We start from the raw sequence: 25,502 nt of genomic DNA, 5'->3' as shown, positions 1-25,502 counted from the left end.
TAAAGTGTATATAACATAAAATTTTACCATTTAAGCATACAATTTTATGGCATTAACTATTCATGTTGTTCGGCATCATTACTGTCACAGGTGGGTACAGGTAACCAGGTTCTTGGTGATCGAGACAAAGAATTGGACCAAACACCCAGGTTTTATAGCAGAGAACATGGGAGCAGGCCAACTCCAAGCAGAGATTGACCTCATGGGCTGGAGGGACTCTATTCTTATAGGGCGGATCCTTGCTGGCTAGTTTTGGCAGGCTTTCCCCTGATTGGCTGCCAGGGGGGTCCCACAATGTTAGCAAATTGACCTCCTGGTATTCTCCTCTACTACGTTCGCCTTTCCCTTCACCAAAGAATTATAGCTCTCCATGTTAGAGATTAGTGAAAAGGAAAGGAATTATTTATTCAAGTTTTACAGACTTAAGAGTAATGACTTAATGTCTTCATCAAAATCCCAAAGTCCCTTAAAACACCCACAAACACACACAGTCCTTCCTTCCCCCCTTTGCCCAGTTTGGGGTATTGTATCTCAGGAAAAGAAATAGAAGTCCATGGCTCAGGCAGCCCCTGGTTCTTCCCAGTAATCCACACTCAGCTGGTAGGCCTCCCTTGGTTCCCAGCACCATCAGCTGTGTCGCTCTCAGGATCTCCAATTAATCCAAAGTTGTGTGACACCTTCTCATGGCCCATTGGTTAAAGTCCTTTCTCCTTTTTATTCCAGGCAAAGCCTCTCCTGCTTCCTAAGCCTCGTGGTCAAAGGGAGCACCCCAAAGCCATGGGGTCCTCACTTTTGCCAAAGCTGCGGGGGGTCCCCTTCATCAAGGCTGTGGGGGGTCCCCACTCTGTCAAAAGCTCGTGGTTCTCCCCTCAGTGGCTGCCGCATATGGGTTTAAATCCCAGTGCTAATCTTCCTCTGCAGTCCGATTTCTGACTCCTCGCACAATCGGCTACACTTGCCAGCATTCCCGTATTTTCCAGCTTTTCTGGGCTGCCATGGTAAGTCTGGTCAGGTGTGGCCCCATGGCATGGAGCCAATCATCTCCAAGCTCTCAAGCAGACTCTGTAACTAGGGGGAACCACACAGTTACATCTTGGGTGGAAGACACTCCCTTCTCCCTGGCTCAAAGCCATGGCCACAGCTATTTAACATATCTATGAAACCAGTTAAAGGTTATAGATGTGTTAAATGACTGTTCTAGAGGTCATCTGCAAAACTGTTGCTATGCAAAACAACTCAATGGCCCTGCTCCATGAGTCCCATCCTCCAGCTCAGGCTTGTGGGGGTGGGGACATCCCATATTTTTAATATTTCCTGGATACCCTGAGTTCTGGACCCCATTACTAATCCTTCTTTTGGGGGCCCCCTGGCTGCATCCTCTTAAATTACTACTATCCATCTCTTTAATGTTTCCATCGTGTCAAACAAACTTTGTACCAATTAAACAATAAGTCCTTTTTCTTCCTTCCACAGTCACTGGCAACAGTGTTTAACCTTCTTTATGAATTTGACTATTCTAGGTATCTCATAAAAGTGGAATCATACAATATTTGTGTTTTTGTTTTTGTTTTTGTTTTTTTGGTCTGGCTTGTTTCACTTGGCCTGAAAATTTCAAGGTTCTTCTCTGTGTACTGTGTATCAGAAGTTTGTTCCTTTTTAATACTCAATAATATTCCCTTGCTTTGACACACCACATTTTCTTTTCCATTCATCTCTTGATGGACAATAGGATTGTCTCCATCTTTTACCTATTATGAATAATACCGCTATGAACTTCAGTGTACAGTCGTATGAATTGTAACACTTGTAATGAGTCATGTAGCTATCATGACAGTCAGAATACAGAGCAATTTTATCACCTCAGAAAATACCCTGGTGCTATCCTTTAGAGCCACATCATCCCTTCACCCACTGTCCTTGACAAGCGACTAATCTCTTTGTTGTACATGACTGCAGTTGCGTAAATCTAAGAGGTTATATAAATGGAATAAGTGTACAGCTTTTGAAACTAGCTTCTTTTATTCAGCTTAACATCTTTGACATTTACCCAAGTTGTTGCATGGGTCAAGTTTGTTCTTTTATTGCTGTGCAGTATGCCATTCATTATATGTATGGACAATAGTTTGTTTATCCATTCACATGTTGAAGGACAAAAGAGTTGTTTTGAGTTTTTTACTACAGATTTTTTTTGTAAGGACATGAGTTGTTATTTTTAGGGTAAATACCTAGTAGTCTACTTGCTAGATCAGATGCTAAGTATATGTTAAACGTTGTAAAAAAATTACCAAATCATTTCCCACATCGTCTGTACTATTTTGCATTTGCACCAGTGGTGGTTCTTCATCCACACTAGATATTGTCAGTATTTTTTACTTCAGTCTTTCATCATAGTTTTAATTAGTATTTCTCTAATTACTGATTATGTGAGTGTAATATACTTGCATGTGCCACCTTTAAAACCTCTTTGCCAAGTGTTTTTTCAAGTCCTTTGATTCTATTTTTTATTGTAGAGTTTTGATAGTTCTTTATACATTCTGGATATAAGTCCTTTGTCAGAACATAATTTGTACATATTTTTTTTCAGCCTGTAATTTGTCTTTTAATAATCTTGGCAGCTCTTTGGCAGATCAGAAATTTTATGTTTTGATAAGGTGAAATTTATCATTTCTTTCCTTCATGGATGGTTCTTTTGGTGTCATTCCTAAGAACTCTACCTAATGAAGATTTTCTTATGTTTTCTTCTTTAAAAATTGTAGATTGTTGCTTTCATTTAGATATATGACCCATTTTTTAAAGTTTTTGAGAAGTTTTAGGTTTATAGTAAAGTTGATGGGAAGTTACAGAGAGTTCTCGTATAACTTCTTACCCTCCCACCCTCCAATTTCCCCTGTTATTAACATCTTGCATTAGTGTGTCTTATACTTGTTACAGTTGGTGAGCCAATATTGATACAAAATTATTAACTAAAGTCCATTTTTACATTAGGGTTTGCTCACTGTGTTGTGCATTCTATGGGTTTTAGAAAATGTGCAATGGTGTATATCCACCATTATGGCATCGTGCAGAATAGCTTCACAGCTTTAAAAGTCCCCTGTACTCAGTATTCATCCCTTCACTCTACCCTCCCACTCTGTCCCCCAGCCTCTGACAACCACTGATTATTTACTGTTGCCATAGTTCTGCCTTTTCCAAAACATGATATGTTTGTAATTCTACAGTATGTACTTTTTTTCAGATTGTCTTCTTTCACTTAGAAATATGTACTTAAGGTCCTTCCATGAGCTTTCATAGCTAGATAGAGCATTTCTTTTTATTGCTAAGTAACATTCCATTATATGGATGTACCACAAATTAGTTATCCATTTACCCATTGGAGGACATCTTGGTTGTTTTGAAGTTTCCATAATTATGCATAAAGCTACTATTAATAGTTGTGTATACATGTTTGTGTGGATATATGTTTTCAACTCATTTGGGTAAATATCAAGGAGTATGATGGATATCAAGGAGTCCAGTTGCTGGATAGTATGGTGCTGGATAGTATGGTAAAGTAAGTTTAGTTTTGTAAGAAATTTCCAAACTGTTTTTCAGAGTGGCTATACCATTTACATTTGCAACAGTAGTGAATAAGAGGTTTGTTGTTTTTTTTTTTTTTTTTAAGATTTTTATTTATTTTTAGAGAGAGGAGAAGGGAGGGAGAAAGGGAGAGAAACATCAGTGTGTGGTTGCCTCTCGTATGCCCCCTACCAGGGACCTGGCCTGCAACCTAGGCACATGCCCTGACTGGGAATTGAACTGTCAACCTTTTGGTTTTCAGGCCAGCTCTCAGTCCACTGAGCCATACCAGCCAAGGTGTGAATAAGAGTTCTTGTTGTATATCATTGTTAGCATTTGGTATTGTCAGTATTTTGGATTTTAGTCATTCTGATTGTGTGTAGTGATATCTTATTATTTTAATTTGCAGTCACCTAATGGCACACAATGTTCATCCTTTTTATATACTTCTCTATATCTTCTTGGTGAGGTGTATGGTCATACCTTTTGCCCACTTCAGACTGGGTCATTTGCTTTTTTTTTGTTGAGATTTAGAGTTCTCTGCATAATTTGGGTATCGGTCCTGTGTCAGCGGTTTGTTTTGCAAATATTTGTCCCAGTCTGTGGCTTATTTCATTCTCTTAACAGTGTCCTTCACAGAGCAGAAGATTTAAATTAAATGAAGTCAATTTTATCAATTTGTTTTTCATGGGTTGTACTTTTGATGTTTCTAAAGAGTCATGACAAACCCAAGATTAGTTAGATTTTCATGTGTGTGAAATATTCTAGGAGTTTTATCACTTTGTATTTTACATTTAGGTCTGTGATCCATCTTGACATAATTTTTGTAAAAGGTGTGCAGCCTCTGCCTAGATTATTTATTTATTTATTTATTTAGCATGTGGAGGCCCTGTTTCCCAGCACTGTGTTGAAAAATCATCCTTTTTCTATTGAATTGCCTTTGCTCCTCTGTCAAAGATTACTTGCCTCTGTGTGGGTCTATTTGTGGACTCTCTCTTCCTTTGACCTGTTTGTTCATTTGCTAGTACCACATTGTCTTGATTATAATGGCTTTATATACTAAGTCTTGAAGTTGGGTAGTGTCAATCCTGTGACTGTGTTTTTCAGCATTGTGTTGTCTATTTTGGGTCTTTTGTCTTTCTATATTAACCTTAAAAGGAGTTTATCAGTAGTCACACAAAAAAAACTTGTTTGGATTTTGACTGGATTGCACTGAATCTGTAGATCAAGTTGGAAAGAATTGATATCTTTTTTAAATTATACTTATTCATTATACTGTTACAGTTGTCCCACTTTTCCCCCTTTGCACCCCTCCACCTGGTACCCTCCTTCCCTTCAGCAATCCCTGCCCTTAGTTTGTGTCTGTGGGTCCTGTGTGTAAGTTCTTTGGCTTCTCCCTTTTCTATGCTATTCTTAATATCCCCCCTGTCTAATTTATTCCTGCCAGCTATGCTTCTTAATCCCTGAACCATTTCCCCCATGCTCCTCCTTCCCCTTCCAGCTGATAACCCCTAAATGATATCCATACCTATAATTCTGTTCCTGCTCTGATTGTTTGTTTAGTTTGTTTTTGTTTTTTGGATTTAGTTGTTGATAGTTGTGAGTTTGTTGTCATTTTAGTGTTGATAGTTTTGATCTTCTCTTTCTTAAGTAAGTCCCTTTAACATTTCATGTAATAATGGTTTGGTAACAATGAACCCTTTTAGTTTTACCTTGTCTAAGAAGCACTTTATCTGCCCTTCCATTCTAAACGATTGCTTTGCTAGATGGAGTAATCTAGGTTGCAGGTCCTTGCTTTTCATCCTTTAGAATAATTCTTTCCAGCCCCTTCTTGCCTGTAAGGTTTGTTTGAGAAATCAGCTGATAGTCTCATGGGAACTCCTTTGCAGGCAACTCTCTTCTCTTACTGCTTTTAAGATTCGCTCTCTTTATCTTTGACCTCTGGCATTTTAATTATGATGTGTCTTGGTGTGGTCTTCTTTGGCTCCAACTTGTTTGGAACTCTCTGTGCTTCGGGTACTTGTATGTCTATTTCACTCACCAAATTAGGGAAGTTTTCTTTCAGTATTTTTCAAATCAGTTTTCAATTTCTTGCTCTTTCTCTTCTCCTTCTGACACCCCTATGATTCAGGTATTGGTAGGTTTAAAGTTGTCCCAGAGGTTATTAAGCCTTTCCTCAATTTAAAAAATTCTTGTTTCTTCTTTTTTCTGGTCAGGTGTTTATTTCTTCCTTTTGTTTCAAATCATGATTTGTATCCTGTCTTCCTTCCCTTCACTGTTCATTCTCTGTATATTTTTCTTTACTTCAATTTGTATAACCTTCATTTCTTCCTTTATTTTTCTGCCATACTCAGTGAGTTCTCTGAGCATCCTGATCACCAGTGTTTTGAACTTTGCATGTGATAGGTTGGCTATCTCTGTTTTGTTTAGTTCTTTTTCTGGGGTTTTGTTCTGTTCTTTCATTTGGGCCATATTTGTTTGCCTCTTCAATTTAGCAGCCTCCCTGTGTTTGTTTCTATGTATTAGGTAGGGCTACTTTACTCCCTGTCTTAGTATCATGGCCTGTGTAGCAAGGGCACCTGTAAATTGTGTGGGGCAGAGCCTTTGCAATTGCCAGGGCAGGGAAACTCACTTCACCACTTTGTGGTTGTGTATGTGGGGGTCTCTGAGAGGAGCCAATGCTGCTGCCTGGCTTCTGGAGACTTACCTGGCACTTCATTTTCAGTCATTTCACCCTCTTCCTGTATGCAGTTGGCACCCTTCCAGCTACTACCCTGAGGTTTGCATAGGTTTTAAGTCCATGGGGGCCTTTAAGTGGTGAAAATCCAGCAGTTTCTTCTGCCATCCCTACTTCCAGTGATTTCTTCAGCCAGAGGTAATGAGGATTTATCTTTCTGGTGCTGGAACCCTGGGCTGTGCAGCTTGGCCTGAGGCTGGGATTGGTCGCTCCCATAGTATTCCTCTCTCCCATGGTATTGTTACAGAAAAGCGACTCAGACAGCGTCGGAGTTTGTGAAGTGGAGTTTTATTTACACATGCGGACCCAGAGGAGATTGTCTTCAAATTCTGGGCCCCAAGCTTAGGCTGGGGTTTGCTTATATTCTTGTTACAAAGACAGAAGGAGGAGGGGGAAGGAGTGCAACTGCTGAAAGCAGGCATACAGAAGCAGAAAGCAGGGATTAGCGTATGACCTTGAGATAACTGCTTATCTGGGAGTGGCCGCTGTCTGAGAATGGCTGCTGTTCAGCTATGTCCTGTCACAGTATTTCTCCTGATTTTATCCACCACATGTGAATGTGGGACCATCCATTTCACCACCACCGCTGCTTCTCCACACCATACCACCTCTGCCCCATTTCTGCAACTCCACCCCTCCTACCTGTTTGGATGAAGGTGGCTTCTTTAAATTCTTGGATGTCAGACTTCCATACAGCTTGATTTTCTGATGTTTCTGGGTGTTATTGTTTTGAGGTATGGTTGTAATTCTTTCTCTGGTTGTATGAGGAGGTGAATATCTCCTGGTTATGTATCTATACCTCCATCTTGACTGGAAAAAGAACTGGTATCTTAGCAATATTGAATCTTCCTTTAAAGGTGTGTTGTGGGCCACATGTAGTCCAATATGGCTGTGAATGCAGCCCAACACAAAACTGTAAATTTTGTTAAAACATTATGAAATTTTTTTTGTGATTATGTGTCACAATGTATTTAATGTGTGGCTCAAGACAACTCTTCTTCCAGTGTGGCACAGAGATGCCAAAAGGTTGGACATCCCTCCTTTACATGTATATGTAGTATCTTTCTATTTATTTAGCTCTTTGATTTATTTTTATCAGAGTTTTATAGTTTTCCTCATATAGATCTTGTCCATATTTTGTTAGATTTATATCTCATTTCAAGTACCAATTGAACATTGCTGGTATAGAAGAAAGTATTTTATCTGTTTCTTCTAAAAATTTTATAGACTTTCTTCTTTCATTTAGATCTATGACCCATTTTATTACTCCTACCTATAGTGTAAGTTTAGTCCATGGGTAATTTTTTTTTATACATGTAGATGTTTCAACAGTTATTTGTTGGAAAAATAGTCTTCACTGAATTATTTTTGCACCTTTGGTAGAGTTCAAATGGCCAGATTTATTTAGGTATATTTCTGGACTCCCTCATCTGTGTCTTTGTCCTAGGTGTCTTACCTTTTGCCATTACCATGCTGTTGTGATTACTGCTGCTTTACAGTAAATATTAAAGTTGGTTAGTGTGCTCTTCCCAGTTTTGTTCTTTCATTTAGAGATTGCCTTAGCAATTTTTGTTCCTTTGAGTTTTCATTTAATTTTTAGAATCACTCTGTGTCTATATCTATAAAATATCCTATTGTGATTTTAATTGGTGTTGTATTAAAATATTGATTACTAGGACATCTTTTCTATGTTGAATCTTCCTTCATGAACATGGTATGCCTCTCCGTTTATTTAGATCTTGATCGCTTTCACCAGTGTTTATTTTTTAGCATACAGAATGGTTCATGTATTTATGACTCCAAAAAGGATAAACATGATTACTTATATTGCAAGTCAGTAGGATTAACTAACTAGGATATCATTTTAGGATGTAGCAGATGGTCCCTAAGTAGCTTGATGAGGAAAGTGTTTGCTAAAGGCGACAACGTGTACTTAACCTATTTGCCATATGCACTAGGTTATTGGTAACATAAGGTCTTAGCTTCAGGAAGTTGCTAAATTTAAGGTCAGGGAATAATTCCAAAGCATTTTAATAAATAAAGTACATATCCCTCTGCTGATAATATTTTCTTTTTCAGTTCCTACATGCTAAAATGAAATATATAGGCTTTTTTCTAGATGACATGCAGTATAGAATCTATATGAGGAGTATGTATATATATTTCTGTGAAAGATGTTATGCAATATTTGTTGCATGATATATTCTGTATGTCTGTATATATGCATGAGATTGATAATGTTTCATAACACTCTAATATCAAATGAAAGTCTTGTTGCTGGTTCTGTAAAAGACTATTTGATGACTTTTGCTAGAAGGTAAATAATGCTGTATATTCTCTTTTTAACAGTATGTTTTTAAAGTACTTATTATGGAAAATTGCAAATATTGAAGAGTAGAGAAGCCACTGTGTACTCATTACCCAGCTTCAACAATTATCCTTCAGGGTTCATGTTAGTTCATCTTATTTCATGTACGCCCTCATATTCTACCTGCCCTGGGAATCCTGCTCTCCTCCCGACCCCCAGCTCTCCATCTCACACTCCCATCCCAGAACAATGTTTAGTAGTTAGTGCTACGAACACTTCTGTCGGGAGGTTTGTTGTGTTTGATTGCTGCTTCATAATATTTTAATATCTATGACAGGATAAAGCTCATGAAGACCCTTCTCTTTATTTTTTTGTTTTGTTTCTCTTCATTATTTATAATTTAAAAAAAGGTTTTCTTACATAATTAGTATTGTAAAATGTCAACTTATTCATAAACCTTTTTCTAGTAATTGTGATTATTTTATATATATCATGTCACAGAGATGTGCTGAAAGAAGTAAAATTTTAATCTTTTAAAATAAAAGATCAGTATTTTTTGAAATATGTCTTAAAAATTAACATCACACATTGCTTAATCTACTTAATATTTGGAACATTGCACAATTATATTACTCTTAATATTATAAGTAATGTTTTAATTCAGTTGATTTACCATTTGGGATTTTTTAAATGTATTTTATAAAATAGGTTTTTAGTGACCATACACTTCTAGGTGCTGAGAAACTCTAGAGTGTGATGAATAGAAGGAGTAGTATAGTACTTAACATATAATTTATAGTTGAAATTATAATTTTATTTATTTATTTTAAGTATATTTTATTGATTATATGTATTACAGTTGTCCCATTTTTTTCTACCCTTTCTTCCCTTTTACCCTGCACAACCCCTCTCTCCAAACATTCCCCCTACCCCTTAGTTCATGTCCATGGGTCGTACATATAAGTTCTTTGGGTTATCTGTTTCCTATACTATTCTTAACTTCCTCCTATTTATGTCTACTAATTAGGCTTCTTATTCTTTGTATCTTTTCCCCCTCATTCTTTCCCTCACCCTCCCCACTCATAGCCCTCCATGTGATCTACATTTCTGTGATTCTGTTCTTGTTCTAGGTGTTTGTTTTTGTCTCTGTTATTTTTTAGGTATAGTTGTTGATAGATGTGAATTTATTGTGATTTTACCCTTGATAGGGTAAATCTTATTATCTTATTAATCTTATTTTGCTTAGATAGTCCCTTTAACATTTCATATAATAAGAGCTTAGTGATGATCAACTCCTTTAACTTAACCTTATCTGGGAAGCACTTTATCTACCTTCCATTCTAAATGAAAGCTTTGCTAGATAGAGTGATCTTGGTTCTAAGTCCTTGCCTGACATGATTTTGAATACTTCTTTCCAGGCCCTTCTTGCCTGTAAGGTTTCTTTTGAGAAATCAGCTGATAGTCTAATGGGAACTCCTTTGTAAGTAACTGTCTCCTTTTCTCTTGATGCTTTTAAGATTCTCTTATCTTTAATCTTGGGTGATGTAATTATGATGTGCCTGGTGTGTGCTTCGTCAGGGTCCCACTTCTTTGGGACTCTCTGAGCTTCCTGCACTTGGATTTCTGTTTCCTTTGCCAGATTGGGGAAGTTTTCCTCCATTATTTTTTTCAATAAGTTTTCAATTTCTTGATCTTGCTCTTCTCCTGACACTTCTATGGTTCACATTGTTGGAATGTTTAAAGTTGTCCTAGAGGTTTCTAAGCCTCTATTCATTTTTTTGAATTTTTTTTTTCTTCATTGTATTCCAGTTGAAATGTTTATCTCTTCTTCTGTTCCAAATTGTTGATTTGAATACCGGTTTCCTTCCCTTCCTTGTTGGTTCCCTATATATTTTTCTTTATTTCACTTTGCTAGCTTTCACGTCTTCCTTTATTTTACAAACATACTCAGTCATTTCTGTGAGCATCTTGATTGCCACTGTTTTGAACTGTACATTTCATAGGTTGGCTATCCCTTCGTTGCTTAGTTCTTTTTCTGGAGTTTTGATCTGTTCTTTCATATGCACCATATTTCTTTGTCCCAGCACACCTGGTACATTGTAAGGGGCTGAGGCTTAGGTATTCACTAGGGCGGAGCAACCCATGTGGCTGCATTGTGGTGCTGTATGTGGGGGAGGGGGTCAGAGCTGGAACAATATGACTTCTTTGGCTCTTGCTCAGCACTCAGTCGCTTCCCTGCTTCCCACAAGTAGATTGTGTCCCTTTCAGGTGCTGATTCCCAGGTGGGTGTGTTGTGTATGTTCTAGGATCTTGTGGGTCTCTGAAACGGACTCTCCCATGAGACTGGGAGTTTCTCCTGCCACCAAAACCCCCACAGGTTTTTATAGCCAGAGATTTTGAGGCTTTGGTTTTCCATGCTGGAACTCTGGATTTCGGAGTCTCTCTCACTCCCCATCTGTTCCTCCCAGCTTATCGCATGTAAATGTGGGACCTCCCATGTCTGCCAGCCACCGCCTCACCTGCCCCAGTCTACCAGCCGGGCCTTGTCACGTGTCCTTGCCCTCCAGCTTCACGTCTCTGCCCCTCAGCTCCTCCCACCAATCAGGATAAATGTTTCTTTAATTCCTTGGTTGTCAGGCTTACATACAGTTAGATTATCTGGCAGTTTTGGTTGTTTTTTTGTTTTTAAGTTGGTTGTTATCCTTTTTTTGGTTGTGTGAAGAGGCAAAGTGTATCTACCTACACCTCCATCTTGGCCAGAAGCTCTGAAATTATAATCTTAAATACAAGAAGCATAAAGGTGTTTATTGAAGGAAATTTCTCTATATATTTTGGCTTCAAATATTTTTCCTTTTCATACTGTACCTTTCTACCTTAACTAAAGAATATGTATTTTAGGAACATAGTATTAAATAGTTTTCATTTAGCTTGTTTTCAAATAGAAAACATTCATGAAGCTTTTGCCCTGATCATGTGACTCAGTTGGTTGGGCATTGTCCTGCAAAGCTGAGGCTCATCGGTTAAATTCCTGGTCAGGGCATATGCTTGGGTGGTGGGTTTAGTCCTTGTCAGGTGCATGTGAGAAGCAACTGATGGATATTTCTCTCCCTCCCTTACTCTTTCCCTAAAATAAATAAGTAAATAAACAATTTTTAATAAGAAAGAAATTACAAGCTTTTGTAGTTCTTCAGATAACTGAGGCTGATGACTCTGACTTTTCTTTGTGTTGAGTAAGAAATTAGAGCTGGAAACCTAACATTTATTTTACCTGCTTTAAAGATTTTGTTTCTAGTAATTATGTTTTGCAACTAAGAAGTTGTTTTATCATTACATGTAAAAGTAAAATGCACAGGAATGGTTAGATACTTTAATCTTAGCAGATTGTATACACATTGTATTAATTATGTAGTGTGTGAGTTGCTATCAGATGTTCAAAATGAAAAGTATAACTGTTTTTATTAGAATATATTGATTTTCAGATATATGCTTGTTGATAAAATCTGATAGTGTGCAATATGATGTATGATGTATTAAGACCATGTATGATTTTTACCTTATTTTAGATTGACATTTTCTGATTGCTGTTGTCTGATTTTATTTTAAACTATCACTCATACAGGTTGTCATTACATATCCACTTAGCTTTCTCTAATACTTTTTTATTTTTATTTACCGAGAACTTCATCTGGTCGTATGGAAATGCGAGCCTTTGTGGGAAGGAGTGTATGTCATTGCTTCAGAACTTGGCACCCACATGACTCTTAAGAAAACAGGCTGTTTGTTCCCTAGAGAAACTATTCTATAAACTGACTTTGTTTTTATATTTTGTTCTGTGCTAGATTAAGTGATTTAGTTTAGCTTGGCCTAGGGCAAAATATTTTAGGACATTTTAGAAACTCATGTATCTAATAACTCTTTGAAAATAATACTAGTTTTAAAGTGTTACTTTTTAAAAAAATCTCAGTAGACTATGCAATGCCATATTCATCCTCAAAGTGTCATTTGTAACTGGCACTGAAAATTGTTGCAGTATTCCAAGTGGTATATTGCATATTGTTTTGTAAAAGCCATGCGTTTTAAACACTAAATACTGTTCCCTCTTAATTTGATGTCCCCCTGAACTTCAGTGATGGGGAAGGAAAACATTTTTGATAGTAACTTCTTGATTACTAAAGCATAGGGGAACTCTCTGTGACAAACATGCACTAGTGTCATAACACAGAACAACTTACTATGCTAGAAGCTTTTAAACATTGGAATCCTGAACACTAAGACTGTTATAAATAATCCCCAATAGAACAACAAAAAAAGTGGTTGCTTTAAGAACTATTTCCTTAGCTCTCAGGATATTCAGTCATTTTTAACTTCTATTTCAAAAAATTCCTGCCATATATTAGTTTAATTTGAACTTTTCCCTGTACTTAAAGCAAGTAAGCAAGGAAACAGCCATACGAAGTATAAATATAAAAGGTTAGACAATAATAATTTTTCAGGGTTTCAGGAGAGTCATAGATTACTTCTTTTGTTCATTTTGGATCTCTCAGCTGTAATTGGCTTCCTGCTCAATTCCAAAGTTATTAATAAATATTTAATTATTAAGTTAAAAACAATACATGGTTTAAAAAAGTCAAATTATGATGATATATATAAGCTGAAATAGAGATGTTTTGTTTCCTCATTCTGTCACTCCACCTCGTGTCTTAGGCTGTTTCTTCATAGTAACCACTGGGAATAGTTTCCAAAGTATTGTTCTCAGTAAAAATACTATTTAATCATGTATGCACATGTAAGTATAATTTTACTTTTTTCCATTTTCAATTTATCCATATTATTTGCCTAATTGTTTTGCTGAAAGACATATTTTGGGTAAGAAATTCATTTGTCTTATTCACCATTTTCTATCAGGCTCCTATAATAGTGTCTGACAAGTAATATATTGGTGCTTAACAAATGCTTATTGAAAGAATCTTCCATACATAGTGTGTATTTCTTGCATTTCTTACATTTTATTTGACTGGTTTTCTATTCATGAACATTTATGTTAGGCCTGTTTTTTTTTTTTTGTAGTCATCTGTCTGTCCATGTAACTGTCTGTCCAGCACATAAGTACTGAGTACTTGTTGTAGGCCAAACACTCTGCTAAGGATGCAGATGAAGAAGACCAAGGGTTCTGCTTTTGCGTAACATTGCTCGTGCATGGTTGGCTGAGTTATATCAAAAACAATGAAATAAACTCGGAAAAAATTAGTTTCCTGAAGGCAGTAGCATAGATAATGTGATGAGAAAGGAATTTCTACTTTAATGGGATGGCCAGGCAAAACATTTTTGAAGAGATCATTTTTGAGCAAGACCTAAAACGAGAAAAATGGTTTACACATCTAGAAAAGATGATTTTGGGCAGAAGGAATAGTAAGTATGAAAGTTCTAAGGCAAGAAAAATGCTTAGTGAGTTCAGTGAACAGAAAAATGTTCAGTATTACTAGAGCAGGATAAATACTGCTTTAATGAGTATCTTTGTGTGTTAAATATGTTGTGCATACTTCTCTAAATATTTTTAATAGTGGGAGTGAGAGATCAAATAGTATATGTAGTTTAAAATTGAGAGTTGAGGTGTGGGGCCACTCTTATCCCTTATCCTCTCTCTCTACACCTCCTCTTGCTTTCCCTGGCTCCGAGGAGCTGGGATTGTCTGGAGTTTGGGCTGTGATATGGGGGCACAGTGAGTAGGATTCTTTGGGGGAGAGAATGTGCCAAGGATTGTGAATGTTTTAGAGACTTTTGTCTATTAAGATGAAAATCCATTAGTAGAACAGATCTATACATTGGTTTATGTTGTGTGATAAAATATTTGCCTCCCATTTGACCTTTTAGTGAAATCATTTCAATACAGAAATTATCAACATTTCCCAATCTAGGAAATAAGAAATTTGGAAGTTTTAAGAGTTATGGTTGGATATGAGGCAGTATTATAAATGATTTTTAGTTTGACACTATTGGATTCAATTTTCACAAATGTGTGATTAAAATAAGGAGGCATTAGGAAAAGAAAATGCTGTGAATCAGAGTCAGCCAAAAACCTTTGCCACCATAATGTGGCTTTTTGGAAGGAGGTAGGAATGGCATCTCATACTTAAAATAAATTTTAAAAGATCCTGAATGTTGTTATATTGGGGAATGAAATCCCATTTTTGAATGCCTCTTATCAAAAAGGCACTTTATTTTGAATGCTAAATGGCGGGAATCACATATACATTTTTAGGGAAATTTGAAATTTTAGACTTGGTCTAAGAACAAATTTTGTTTCATGTCATGTTTTACTGCTAAGTTAACTGGGAGAGTCAAGTCACGTTGAGAAGTTTTGTTTATAGAGTTTTGTTTATTTGTTATGTCTATGACAAATGTCATAGAGAGTTTTGTTTAAAATTTGTCAATCTACATTTTTTTTGACAAGATGAAGTGACCAAATTTTGGCAGATATATTCGTATTTGCATGTACTTACACAGAGAAGGGAGTATGCGGTTTCCTTAATAATTCTTTTTTCTTTTTTTCCTACATACAAGACTCACTTCCTTGGAGAATTAAAAACGATTTGGAATGAGGTCAGGAATCTGTGATGGAGAAGATTTTAATTTAATAGATGCTAATATGATATGTCTGTTATGTTAAAGATATTCTTTCCTTTTTTAACGTGGATAATTTTTTTCTGCAACAGCTTATAAACAAACTTTACTTGCAAATCAATTTTACTTTGTTACTTGAACCTGGTACATTAATCATGGTAAAGCAATTAACTTTTATTTTGTCTGTGCTGTAGTAAGTTAGCATTTTAATTAAGAAAGCTTAATTTATCTGATGTTTACTATCAAATCACCCCACTAGTTTAAATGCAGATATGTAATTTTTTATTAAAACAAGTTATTGATATCAAACCTTTGAGTGTAACAAAATGAATAAGTATTTTATTAGTCTCAATCCTTTGTTCTAAAATGAATAGAAGTGTAAAATATGTTGCATGTTTACAGAAATCTTCTATTCCTTTTACAGTATGTAGATACATAAGTTGTAATTACTTGATTCATTAGAACATCTAGTTTTTGCTTGACAATATGCAAATGTGCCATTAAATCTGTTTTTTAAGATTTTTCCAGTTTAATGTTAGAATCCAAATTCATAAAGAGTTGGAAAAATGAGATGTCTGAGCTATAGGATTCACGGGGATTTCATATGAAGCCTATTTAATCAGGATAACACTGTTATTAATATTCATAATGTCAGCTGGAACACAAATCACAGACTACAGAGCCTAAAAATTTTTCTGGGTGAATTTATTAAAAGTAGCTTAAAAAATTAATGGAATTTAAGTTAGTGAATATGAAAATCTTGTGTTAGCACAAAAAAATCTCTATTAGAACTTTCTTTAAGATCATTTTGCATTGATGTCTTTTGACAGATTTCATTGGTACTTAAAGAAGAAAGATGCACGAATGGTCATTTAATAGGATTTAAACACATTGGCACATTAATTTTTACATGAATAATAAGTACATTCCAAAAGCAATTAACTTACAGTGTACAAGATATGAATTGAAAAATAAGACTGTGACATCAAGGGCAAAGCAAATGTGCTGTACATTTTAAACTTAGTGGGAGGATTTTTTAATATTTTGATTTATTTGTATAATTTACATAGGATATGACTTAGAATATGGTTATTTTAGTGCATTAGGAAGCATATCAGAAGGACAGTAATGTTCCCTCCCTCCCCCCAAATATTAGTAATATTAAACATTGTCTTCTGCAAGTACTATTTGCATTAATTGGAGAATTAAGTATTTGTTGTGTTATTAGTAATATTTGAGAATATGTTCAATTTTGCAGAAAGTCAAGGGGTGATTCTGGTTGTTAGTACTACAAATACTAACACAGACTTACTGGTTACAGCATAACTTAAACGTATCATAAGTGAGTTTCTTATGGTTTAGTGAGTTTAGTTAAGAACCATCTCAGTAGTATACTAGTGAATTTGTTCTCTATTTTAGCCTAATAAAGTAAAATGTTGGGGATGGCTTTTCCTTATGGTTTGAAATATTATAATGACATCATACTAGTGTTACAGTTTTTTATTACTGAAGTTCATTAAAAACAATTCTAGATCATTATGTACAGTCACAATAAGGAACATTTTGTTTTATACTTTTTCAGAGATTATTTTTCTTGAGAATTTTAGTATTATAAAAGCATAGTTTGGTTATTCTCTGTAACAGTGCACTTAGGGTTCACCAGTAAGAAAATATAGGCATTGGCCTGGCAGTCCAGATGGGTACTAGAAGTTTCATTGGCAATCTGTCATGTTACATATGAACGATCAGGTTCATTAGACATATAGGAATACCCTGGTATGTTTTACAGTTCGTATTTAGAGTTTGATTGGAAAAAGTTTTAATTACAAGGATGTGTAGAAATTATCACAGTATAAGAGATACATTAATTTTTTGTATAAGGAGTTAAATCAAAATGATACATTGGCCATTATTATTTTTCCTAGTGGCTTTTTAAAAATTAGGTTTTGGGCAAGGGGATGATTTTGTTTTCCGCTCTGAGATATTCACTCATATGGCCAGCAGAGGGCAGCATTTTTCTATGTCAGCTTCCTGAAAAGAATTAGCCCTGCTTAGACTGTCAATGTTTCTTGTAATTACTCCCAGTATATTTGTTGCTTGCTTATGAATTAACTTGCATTTATGGAACTAAATCATTCCAATCATTTAATTACACCTGAGGAGCTGAACTATAATTGCTTGCTTCCAACTAGGATCTGATATGGCTTGAGCAGTATTAATTTGGTGTTTACTTTTCTGAGTGCTAAAAGCATTAAAATGATTGTGCAATGGGATTACATTTTACTAATTGCTGGCATTCATTAGCTGGGTAAATGATGAGGAAGAGTGACTGTATATTACAGAGGGATAAAATTATGGTTTTAAATAGTATATTACTAAGTACATTAAGGCCTGTAAGACATGTTTTAAAATACTCCAGAGGTTATTAAAGACTGTATTTTCTACATGTCTTGCTATATGAATCTCTTATTAAAAGACTGCAATTATTATTAACCTTTTTGGGCAATATGTAGGGAAATGGCTTCATTGACTAGAACATATTTCTTTGATATTAATAACTTCCTATATTTTCAGCTAATCCAAAAGTAAATGAGGAACTTAGAAACGATTGCCAACTCCAGATCAACATATTTAGAGAAAATTGGAAAAGGAGAAGCTTACTACAGCTTTATTTGAGGACTTTTTAAAGAATGCAGAGTTCTAGCTGTGAGGTAAATCTAATTTCATTCTGCCTAAAAGCATGCACAAAAAATACTTGCATAGCTTTTGTCATGTTTATCTTGAAATCAAATGCAAGAGAGAAATGCTCATAATTCCAGAAGTTAATGATAGTCTTTATGTTTTTTATAAAAATTGAAAAGCAGTATCAATTATACTTTCATTATACTTTTACGAGTATAACATATTTTATATGAAGATGTACATTGTAAATTTAAATTAATAAATTTGATATTTTTGGTATGAAGTGTGTGACAAATAGACTAGAAATTTTATTTTTGTTATATTATTGAAGTTATAATTGAAGAAGACTTAAGTTAAATAAATTAAATGGTTCTCTAATCAAATGAGCAAGCTTGACCTGAACTGCATCTACTACACTATAAATGTGAAGGGAAGAACTTTTCTGAGAAAAAAGATTTAATTTTACCTGTTGAAATGCTCAGTTAATTGTCCCATTTTAAATGTTTTAGAAAACCATTTATCCTGTAAATTCTCTGTTAAATAAAGGTAAGGCTTAGGTGTGTTCTGATATATTGTTTTAAGTTTATTTATCTAGACTTGGCTTTATTTTAGCTTCAAATCTTGGAGCAAAACCCAGAGACATTGCCAGAACAAACAAGAACAGAAGTACAAATGGAGGACTGGTCAAAAGGTAAGGACTTTTAAGGTATTAATACCAAACCCCAGGTGTTGTGCTAGTTCAAGGCACTGAATGAAGTATGTTTGTTCTAACCAATATATTAGACAGGGGCAGACAAACACATACGCACCCGCACAAAGACAGAGGCACACACAAAGAGACCCACATACTGCAAAAGAGACACAAAGAGGGACACACAGAGAAAGAGACACACACAGAGGAAGAGATAGTGAGGGAAAAAAAAGGGAGACAGACACACAAGGAAAGAGAAAGAAACATACAGACACACGCAGTAGTAGAGATTGAGAATGACTGGGGGAGAGATGTGTAAAAGTAAGGTGCACTCAGAGAACTACACAGAGATGCAGACACTGCAAGGGAGACACTACACTCAAGTAGGAAGACAGAAAGACGTGTATATGGATGTATTCACAAAAACACACACATTCAGACTCAGAGAAACCAAAGTAAGAGGCAGTAGAGACAGAGACATACAGTGAGAGAGAGAAAGAGAGAGAGAGGCATCTGTATACACAAAGACACACTCAGGAAAAGACATCCACAGAGGCAAGAGACACAGAAGATAGACACATTTACACACAGAGAGGCCAACATATACACATAGAAACAGAGAAAGAGACCAAGACACATACAGATGCATAGACCCATGTAGAGACATGTGCACACCCAGAAAGAAACAGCCACAGAAAGATGGAGTCAGAGGGGCCAGAGAGAATGAGAGCAGCAGAGACAGGCAGAGGTGTGCAGGCGAAGAAAGAGAAAGAAACTCCAAGACAGAGACAGAGACAAGGGGCGAGACAGAGAGAAAAAGATGCACACATGTATGCGCAGAGGGAGGGAACAGTCAGGCACAGAAACTCATTCTGAAAGACAGACTGGAGATGGCCTGAAAAGAGAGGGAGAGAAGAAGAGGTAAAAAGGGCACCTCTGTCTGTCTATAGAGCAAAATAGAGCCATTGAGAGAGGTTTTTAAATATTAGGTTTTTAATTGAGGTCTCTCACAGTAAAATGCTGCAAATCTGGAATCCTTGCAAAATGGATGCTGAATATAGTGTTACATGTACTCCAAAGCTTAAACCTATGTACATTGTTTTTATTTCCTCTTATTTGAATTTTTAAAAATAAGATTATTACCAACACATTACACATACCCCTCTCCCTCTCAGTTTTGATTCCCCTTTCCTAACGGGGATTCTTTTCACATATCAACATAACAGTTGATTTTCAGTTCTTTTTTAGAAAGTTAAAGGCCATTTTAGGGGATTTGAATATCCCTTTTTCTGATTTCTACATTTCTTTTTGATTTATATACTGTTACAAATTTTCTTGTAGTTTATATCTACCATTAGCAACTTTTCTTATGTGATTTTAGGCTACTTGTTAGGAGATTAGAATCCCGATAACTGAATTGTGTATAAGGTAATATCAAGTTAGGTAATTAAAGGTTTTTAATATAAAATTAAATCTTTTAGTAAATGGACTTTGTGACACTTAATTTTGGTCTACTGTCTTTATATTCAAGTTTGTGATAAGGGTACAAAGGTGTGAAGCTGGGAACTAATTTATTATAGCTCTTTTTATTCATTCATGCAAGTAAACAAGCAAACAGCCTTCTTTTGAAGAGCTCAAAGCACTTTACTCAATTTATGTACAAAATAAGAAAAGAGGAAGTAAATAATGATGTCCCTGTTACTTACATTCCCTATTCGGAGGTCATGTTGCTGTGAAAAGTCATGTTGTGCAAATTATAGACAAACAGACCTTTAAGCCAAAGGAATTATTTTTAATATATCAAGGGGGAGAGAGGCTATGGAGGAAATTCTTCTCATAAATGTAGAATAAGCCAGAAAGATGCAAAGGAAGGGAGGTGCTGAAGCCCTAGGACCCTTAGGAAAAGGATGGTTTTAGGGCTAAAGACATGGCTGCATAGTTTGCACCCAACAGTCCACAGCAGATGTGACTAAAACATCATTAGGAAAAGTTTCATTTTTGTAGGCATGTTTTTGACATTTGAGATAGGAATAAGACAATTACATATTTTACAAAGGGCCTGTAATGAAACAGTATTAAGAAATAAAATTAAACAGGTAAATGTAATATCTTTTGAGTATAATGGTAACTCGTGTTTTCAAACTAGTGAAGTTTAACATGGTCATTTCCTTGAGGTCAAGGGTCATGGGGTTTATCATGAAACACAAATGCTTCAAGATGCTCTTATGCAAAATGTTCAAGTCTGCTCTCATTGTTATTTCATTTAATGTTATTTATTTTTGTAAAATTGAGCTAAATTAAAAACTTATATTACATGAATATACTTTTGTGGCATCTTACAAATGTCATTATAAGAAGTGCTAAAGTGGTTATTCTTTTCCTAGCTTTGCTGTAAAAACATTGCTGAAATATTGGAAATCAAAGAATTGATGAGGTATATAATGGTAACAGATAGGACGATTTATGTTTTTCTTTGGTTTTGTCATTAAAGATAGTTTAGAAAATGCAAAGATGAGCTGGGTAGGTTGGATGGGTGAAGACATCTACAAAACACGTGCAGGTTTCTTTAAGTGGTTAAACAAACAAACCTGAATGATGGAAATTTTCAGCTGATGGAAGCAACATGTGAGTGAATGAATAAATGTGTGTTGCCAAGTGAGCATTAGTAACATCTTCCTGCTTCTTAAGAAGTAAATGCTGTTTTGTCTTTTTGTGAAAATTTTTTCAGGATTATTTTTTCCTGCTTTTTAAGAAAAAAAGTGGGAGGCCATAAAGTATATATGTAAAGTCAGCCTTCAGAAAGAATGATTTGTTATGTGGCTGGTTGTTTAGCCCTATTTAGCTTTTACTTATTTACTTAACTGTATAAGAAAAAGGTGTGGAAGTCAAAAATTTTTTATGAGTAATTAATTAAAATAGTATAAAAGCTTTGTACATGTTTTTGATATTAAATCTAGGGGTGTTTTCTTAAATTAGAAACATAGTTTAGTGTTCTATAGTACACAACAATCCATTGCAGATAGCTTGCATATTACTTATGAAGAAATGTGTATGCCATAAGTATACATACCTACAGTAATATAGGTAAATATGAGGTCTGGGTGCTAGTTAAATATAGAATATTATAAAACATATTTGAGTTTAGAACCTTTAGGGGTCAGTGTTCCCTAAGAAAGGTTAAAAAAGGTTACTATGCCTACCCAAATTAAATATTAAGTCTGCTCTACTTTAAATATTTCTTGCCAATTGAAGGTAAGAATTGTACAGCTTGAACAAAGGTTTTTAGACAAAAACCTTTCAATATTATGATTTCTTCGAAGTTATTTTTAGGTTTTTTATTTTAGTAACTTACATTTAATATGTATTTTATGTTACAGAGTAGTTTTTTTCACTTAGGTATTATCTCAATTTAAATATAATAATTTTAATACTATTTTCTGTTAAGTTTAAAAAATAAGCATGATTCTAAATCATACTCATTTGTAATTTGAGATGAAAAACTACCTCTAGAACTGCTTACATTCATTGAGTCTTTACATGTTGTGTTTTATTGGAGGCTAGCAAATATCAAAAAAATCTTATCTTGCTGAATTTAGGTAAAAAGCAAATGTCTTCTTTATTTTAGAATTGCTAGTTCTTTTAGTTATAAAAGGAATTACCTTTTATAGTCATGATTCTTATGGGTTTTCTGCCATACAAAGTAAATAACTAAAACCAAAATGCAGCAAAAGGTAACTTGGTAAGTGCCTTATCAGTTTCTCGTTGAGTCAGAATACTGTGTGTTTCTGCTTGGCATTTGCAACTTGTGTGCCACTGTCAGTCTCTCCTATCACTGCTTCATTTATCTTTGTCTTCTCAAAGTCTGTGTTCTTTTTACCTTCTCTCCAGTTGTTGCTCTGTAATTGAATTATATCTAAAACTATTTCATGATTTGCAAGCATTTTATAAAAGAAGACATCTGTAGGAAAGCATCTAGCATGCTTTTAAATGTCAGCCAGGGCTGATAATGGTTTTTACAGATGAAAAAGAAAAGATTGTTGACATCTTTTACAGGGCCTAAATAAATGGTGGGGGTTTTGTCATTGTTACTTCATTCCATTGTGAAAGTAGGTGTATAAAAAAAGTTTTAAAAATATTAGGAAACATAAATAACAGTATTTGAAATAGTTATTATTAGTTTTGTAAGAAGTCTGTTCTCTTCAGATGTAATGCTCACAGACCATTATCAGAAACTTGATTTTTTTCAAAGTAGGATAGCTCATATTTAGTGTATTTATATTTAATACAATAGACTATAAAATCAATAATATTTATTTAGGGAAAAATCTAATTTTACTTGTATTGAAATCCCAACTGCAATAAAAATCTTCAGACCTTTTCCTTTGGGCAAGTGAATTTAAGGATGCATTTTAAAAATTTTCCATATGCCATACAGGAGTTAAAAAATAACTTTTCAGAGGTCTCATTAAATTTACCATTCATCTCCATAGTGTCTAACTTAATAGAGTACTTGGGAGCTTCTTATATATGACTGAATATTTCATGTGGGATATTTGAGAGAGTCATTTTAGGACTACTAGCAGGTGGCCAGCAAGGATCAATGCATTTCGAGAGGAAAGGCCAAGGCAACTTTTAAAAGAATGATTTAGGTTATATTGTTATATTTATAAAAATTCTCTTACTTTAAATAAATTTATTAAAGTAAATGGGATTCTAAGTGTCTTTATTTTTAAGTTTGATATGAGTGATTCTGATATTACTCTTGGCCTCAGTAGGAAAGGGGAATGAAAAAACAAATGTTTACAAGGGCAACTTAGTTTTCTAACTGGCTATAAGGTTTGTTATGAACTGTATTTTGAGATTTGTCATTTCTTGTAAATATATGCCAAAATTATATGCTTGGCAGTTTTTAAAATAGACTTTATTTATAGAGCAGTTTTAAGTTCACAGCAAAATTAAGCGAAAAGTACAGAGTTCCCACCTGTCACACACCCGACTCCTTAACTTTACATGCAGCCTCTCCACTCTCCACATCCCCACTGCCGTGGGGCCGTCGCTGCACTTGATGAACCTGCCCATAAATCTTTAGTAGGGGAAATGTTTGTGAGACGATAGGAATCCTTATTTCTTTTCATTAAATTTAGAGTGTTTTAAATTAAGTCAGTCTGTACTCATGTAGAATTCTTACTCTACCTTTCTTGCTTTATTATTTTGTAAAAATAATCATTGCTAAGGAGAATAAGAAAAATGAAAAATGGCAAACTCATTTTTAATAGAACCACTTCTCCCCTATTTCTATACTATCGATATGAGCTTCTCCTTGTACAACCTGTGACTATTTCTTTGATTTATGGAAATCCAACTTTACTTTCAGTATGCAAACTCTTTCAAATTTTTTTGTGGCAACAAAAATACAAATTTTTTGAAATAGAAAAACTACATGGATTTCTCAAAAGTTTTTGCTGTGTTTTAAATTCTTTATCCTTTCTGAGCTCTTTGATAAAAGTCCTCATTCCCTTATGATTGAGAACCTTTGTGCCAGAGAACTTCATGGAACATGTGTTTACAATACAAATGTTGATATAACATTGAATCTTCAGTTTTCTAGAAATTAGAATTTCAGTTTATTTGAGGTGAGTGTTGTGCTCTCCATAGTGACTATATATGTCAATTTTAGTATGGTTACTATGTTACTATAAAGTCCTGAGTGTACATCGGCATTTTCTTGATTTGCAGATCTGAATTAATACACACATGTAGACTGAATTTATGGCCATTTACACAGATGGTTCATGTTGACTGGCTGTAGAGTAGGTAGGACTGATGTGACTATATTTACTGCATTTACTCACTACTTTAGTTTTTAAATAAATTTAATAGTTGAATAAAATACTTAAGGGGGAGTTACCAGATATTCCCAGTGTGTATGTGGGTGTGGGTGTGTGTGTGTTAATAAAAACTTACCATGTAGGACAATATTTTCATCTTTTGGGGAAAAGTTTTAGATATAGTTTTTCTTTGTTTTGCCTTTTGTGTTTTGATTTTTTCTTGGGTTTTGTAGAAAAGGAAATGGAATAATTCAGACTATAAAATTTTGAAGTTGGTTTCATAGAATTTTGTATTCTAAATGATTGAATTAAAAATATTCTTATCTGTAGCTTTGGGTAAGAGTCATAATCTTTCAGCAAATGGTAAAACTGTGCTGACAATGTATGGCAAAAAGTAATCATTTTAGAAATTTTATTTTGACTTTCATTTTTATTTTTGAGTGATTCCAGCCTTTACACATTGAAACTTTTTGGTACTTTAAATTCAGGATGCTAGTGGGTAAAAAGTTCAAAATAACCAGTTGATATTGATAAAATTATACTTGTAGAAATAGTGTTAGTTTTTGCAAATTTAATATTTTTAATTAAAAATTCTCCTTCCTAATAGTTTCATTGGCTATACCTGTGGTAATTGATATACTCTAAGGTATAGTAATATTTGTTAATTTTGTACATTTTTAGTATAGAAATATAATCAAAGTCAAGCATGAGATATCCTTATTTACTTCATTAGTATCCTATCTTTTATGCCCCTCCCCTCAGTGTTCAAGATTTTCAGGTTAATGTTGATTCCTTACAAATTGGGATAGGTAGGGTTTATTCAGCATTAGTTTGCTTGAACCAACACAGGTATTGGGGGAAATGTGATAGGAAAGACAGAACAAATATGTAGTCCTTATGGATTCAGGCTTTTGTATAACTTCTAACTTTTGAGTATGGAATGTAGAATATCTGTATTCTTTCTATAGATTAATGTAAAGAATTTGCAATTCGAATGTATTTTTATTTTAAATATGTTGCAAAATTTGGAGTCAGTGAAGTCGTTTCCCCAATTGCTTTTAAGACTTGAAAGTTAAGGAG

General features: G+C 34.7%; 1 protein-coding gene across 3 annotated transcripts in view; it reads left to right on the top strand.

The window, feature by feature from the left end:
• Nucleotides 1-25,502, top strand: part of MIPOL1 (mirror-image polydactyly 1) — a 308,179-nt gene that overhangs the window by 30,279 nt on the left and 252,398 nt on the right. For 2 of the 3 annotated variants that reach the window (XM_036029064.1, XM_036029066.1), the window contains exons 2-3: nucleotides 17,796-17,932; nucleotides 18,516-18,594. In XM_036029064.1, coding sequence (XP_035884957.1) covers nucleotides 17,912-17,932; nucleotides 18,516-18,594 — 100 coding nt within the window. In that variant the 5' untranslated portion in view covers nucleotides 17,796-17,911. Of the gene's footprint in view, nucleotides 1-15,354; nucleotides 15,380-17,795; nucleotides 17,933-18,515; nucleotides 18,595-25,502 lie in introns of those variants that run through there. The other variant, XM_036029069.1, reaches the window with a different exon arrangement.

This window comes from Phyllostomus discolor, chromosome 1 (genome assembly GCF_004126475.2).
Source record: "Phyllostomus discolor isolate MPI-MPIP mPhyDis1 chromosome 1, mPhyDis1.pri.v3, whole genome shotgun sequence".
Classification (NCBI taxonomy): Eukaryota; Metazoa; Chordata; class Mammalia; order Chiroptera; family Phyllostomidae; genus Phyllostomus; species Phyllostomus discolor.
This window is presented reverse-complemented; position numbering and strand designations above follow the sequence as displayed.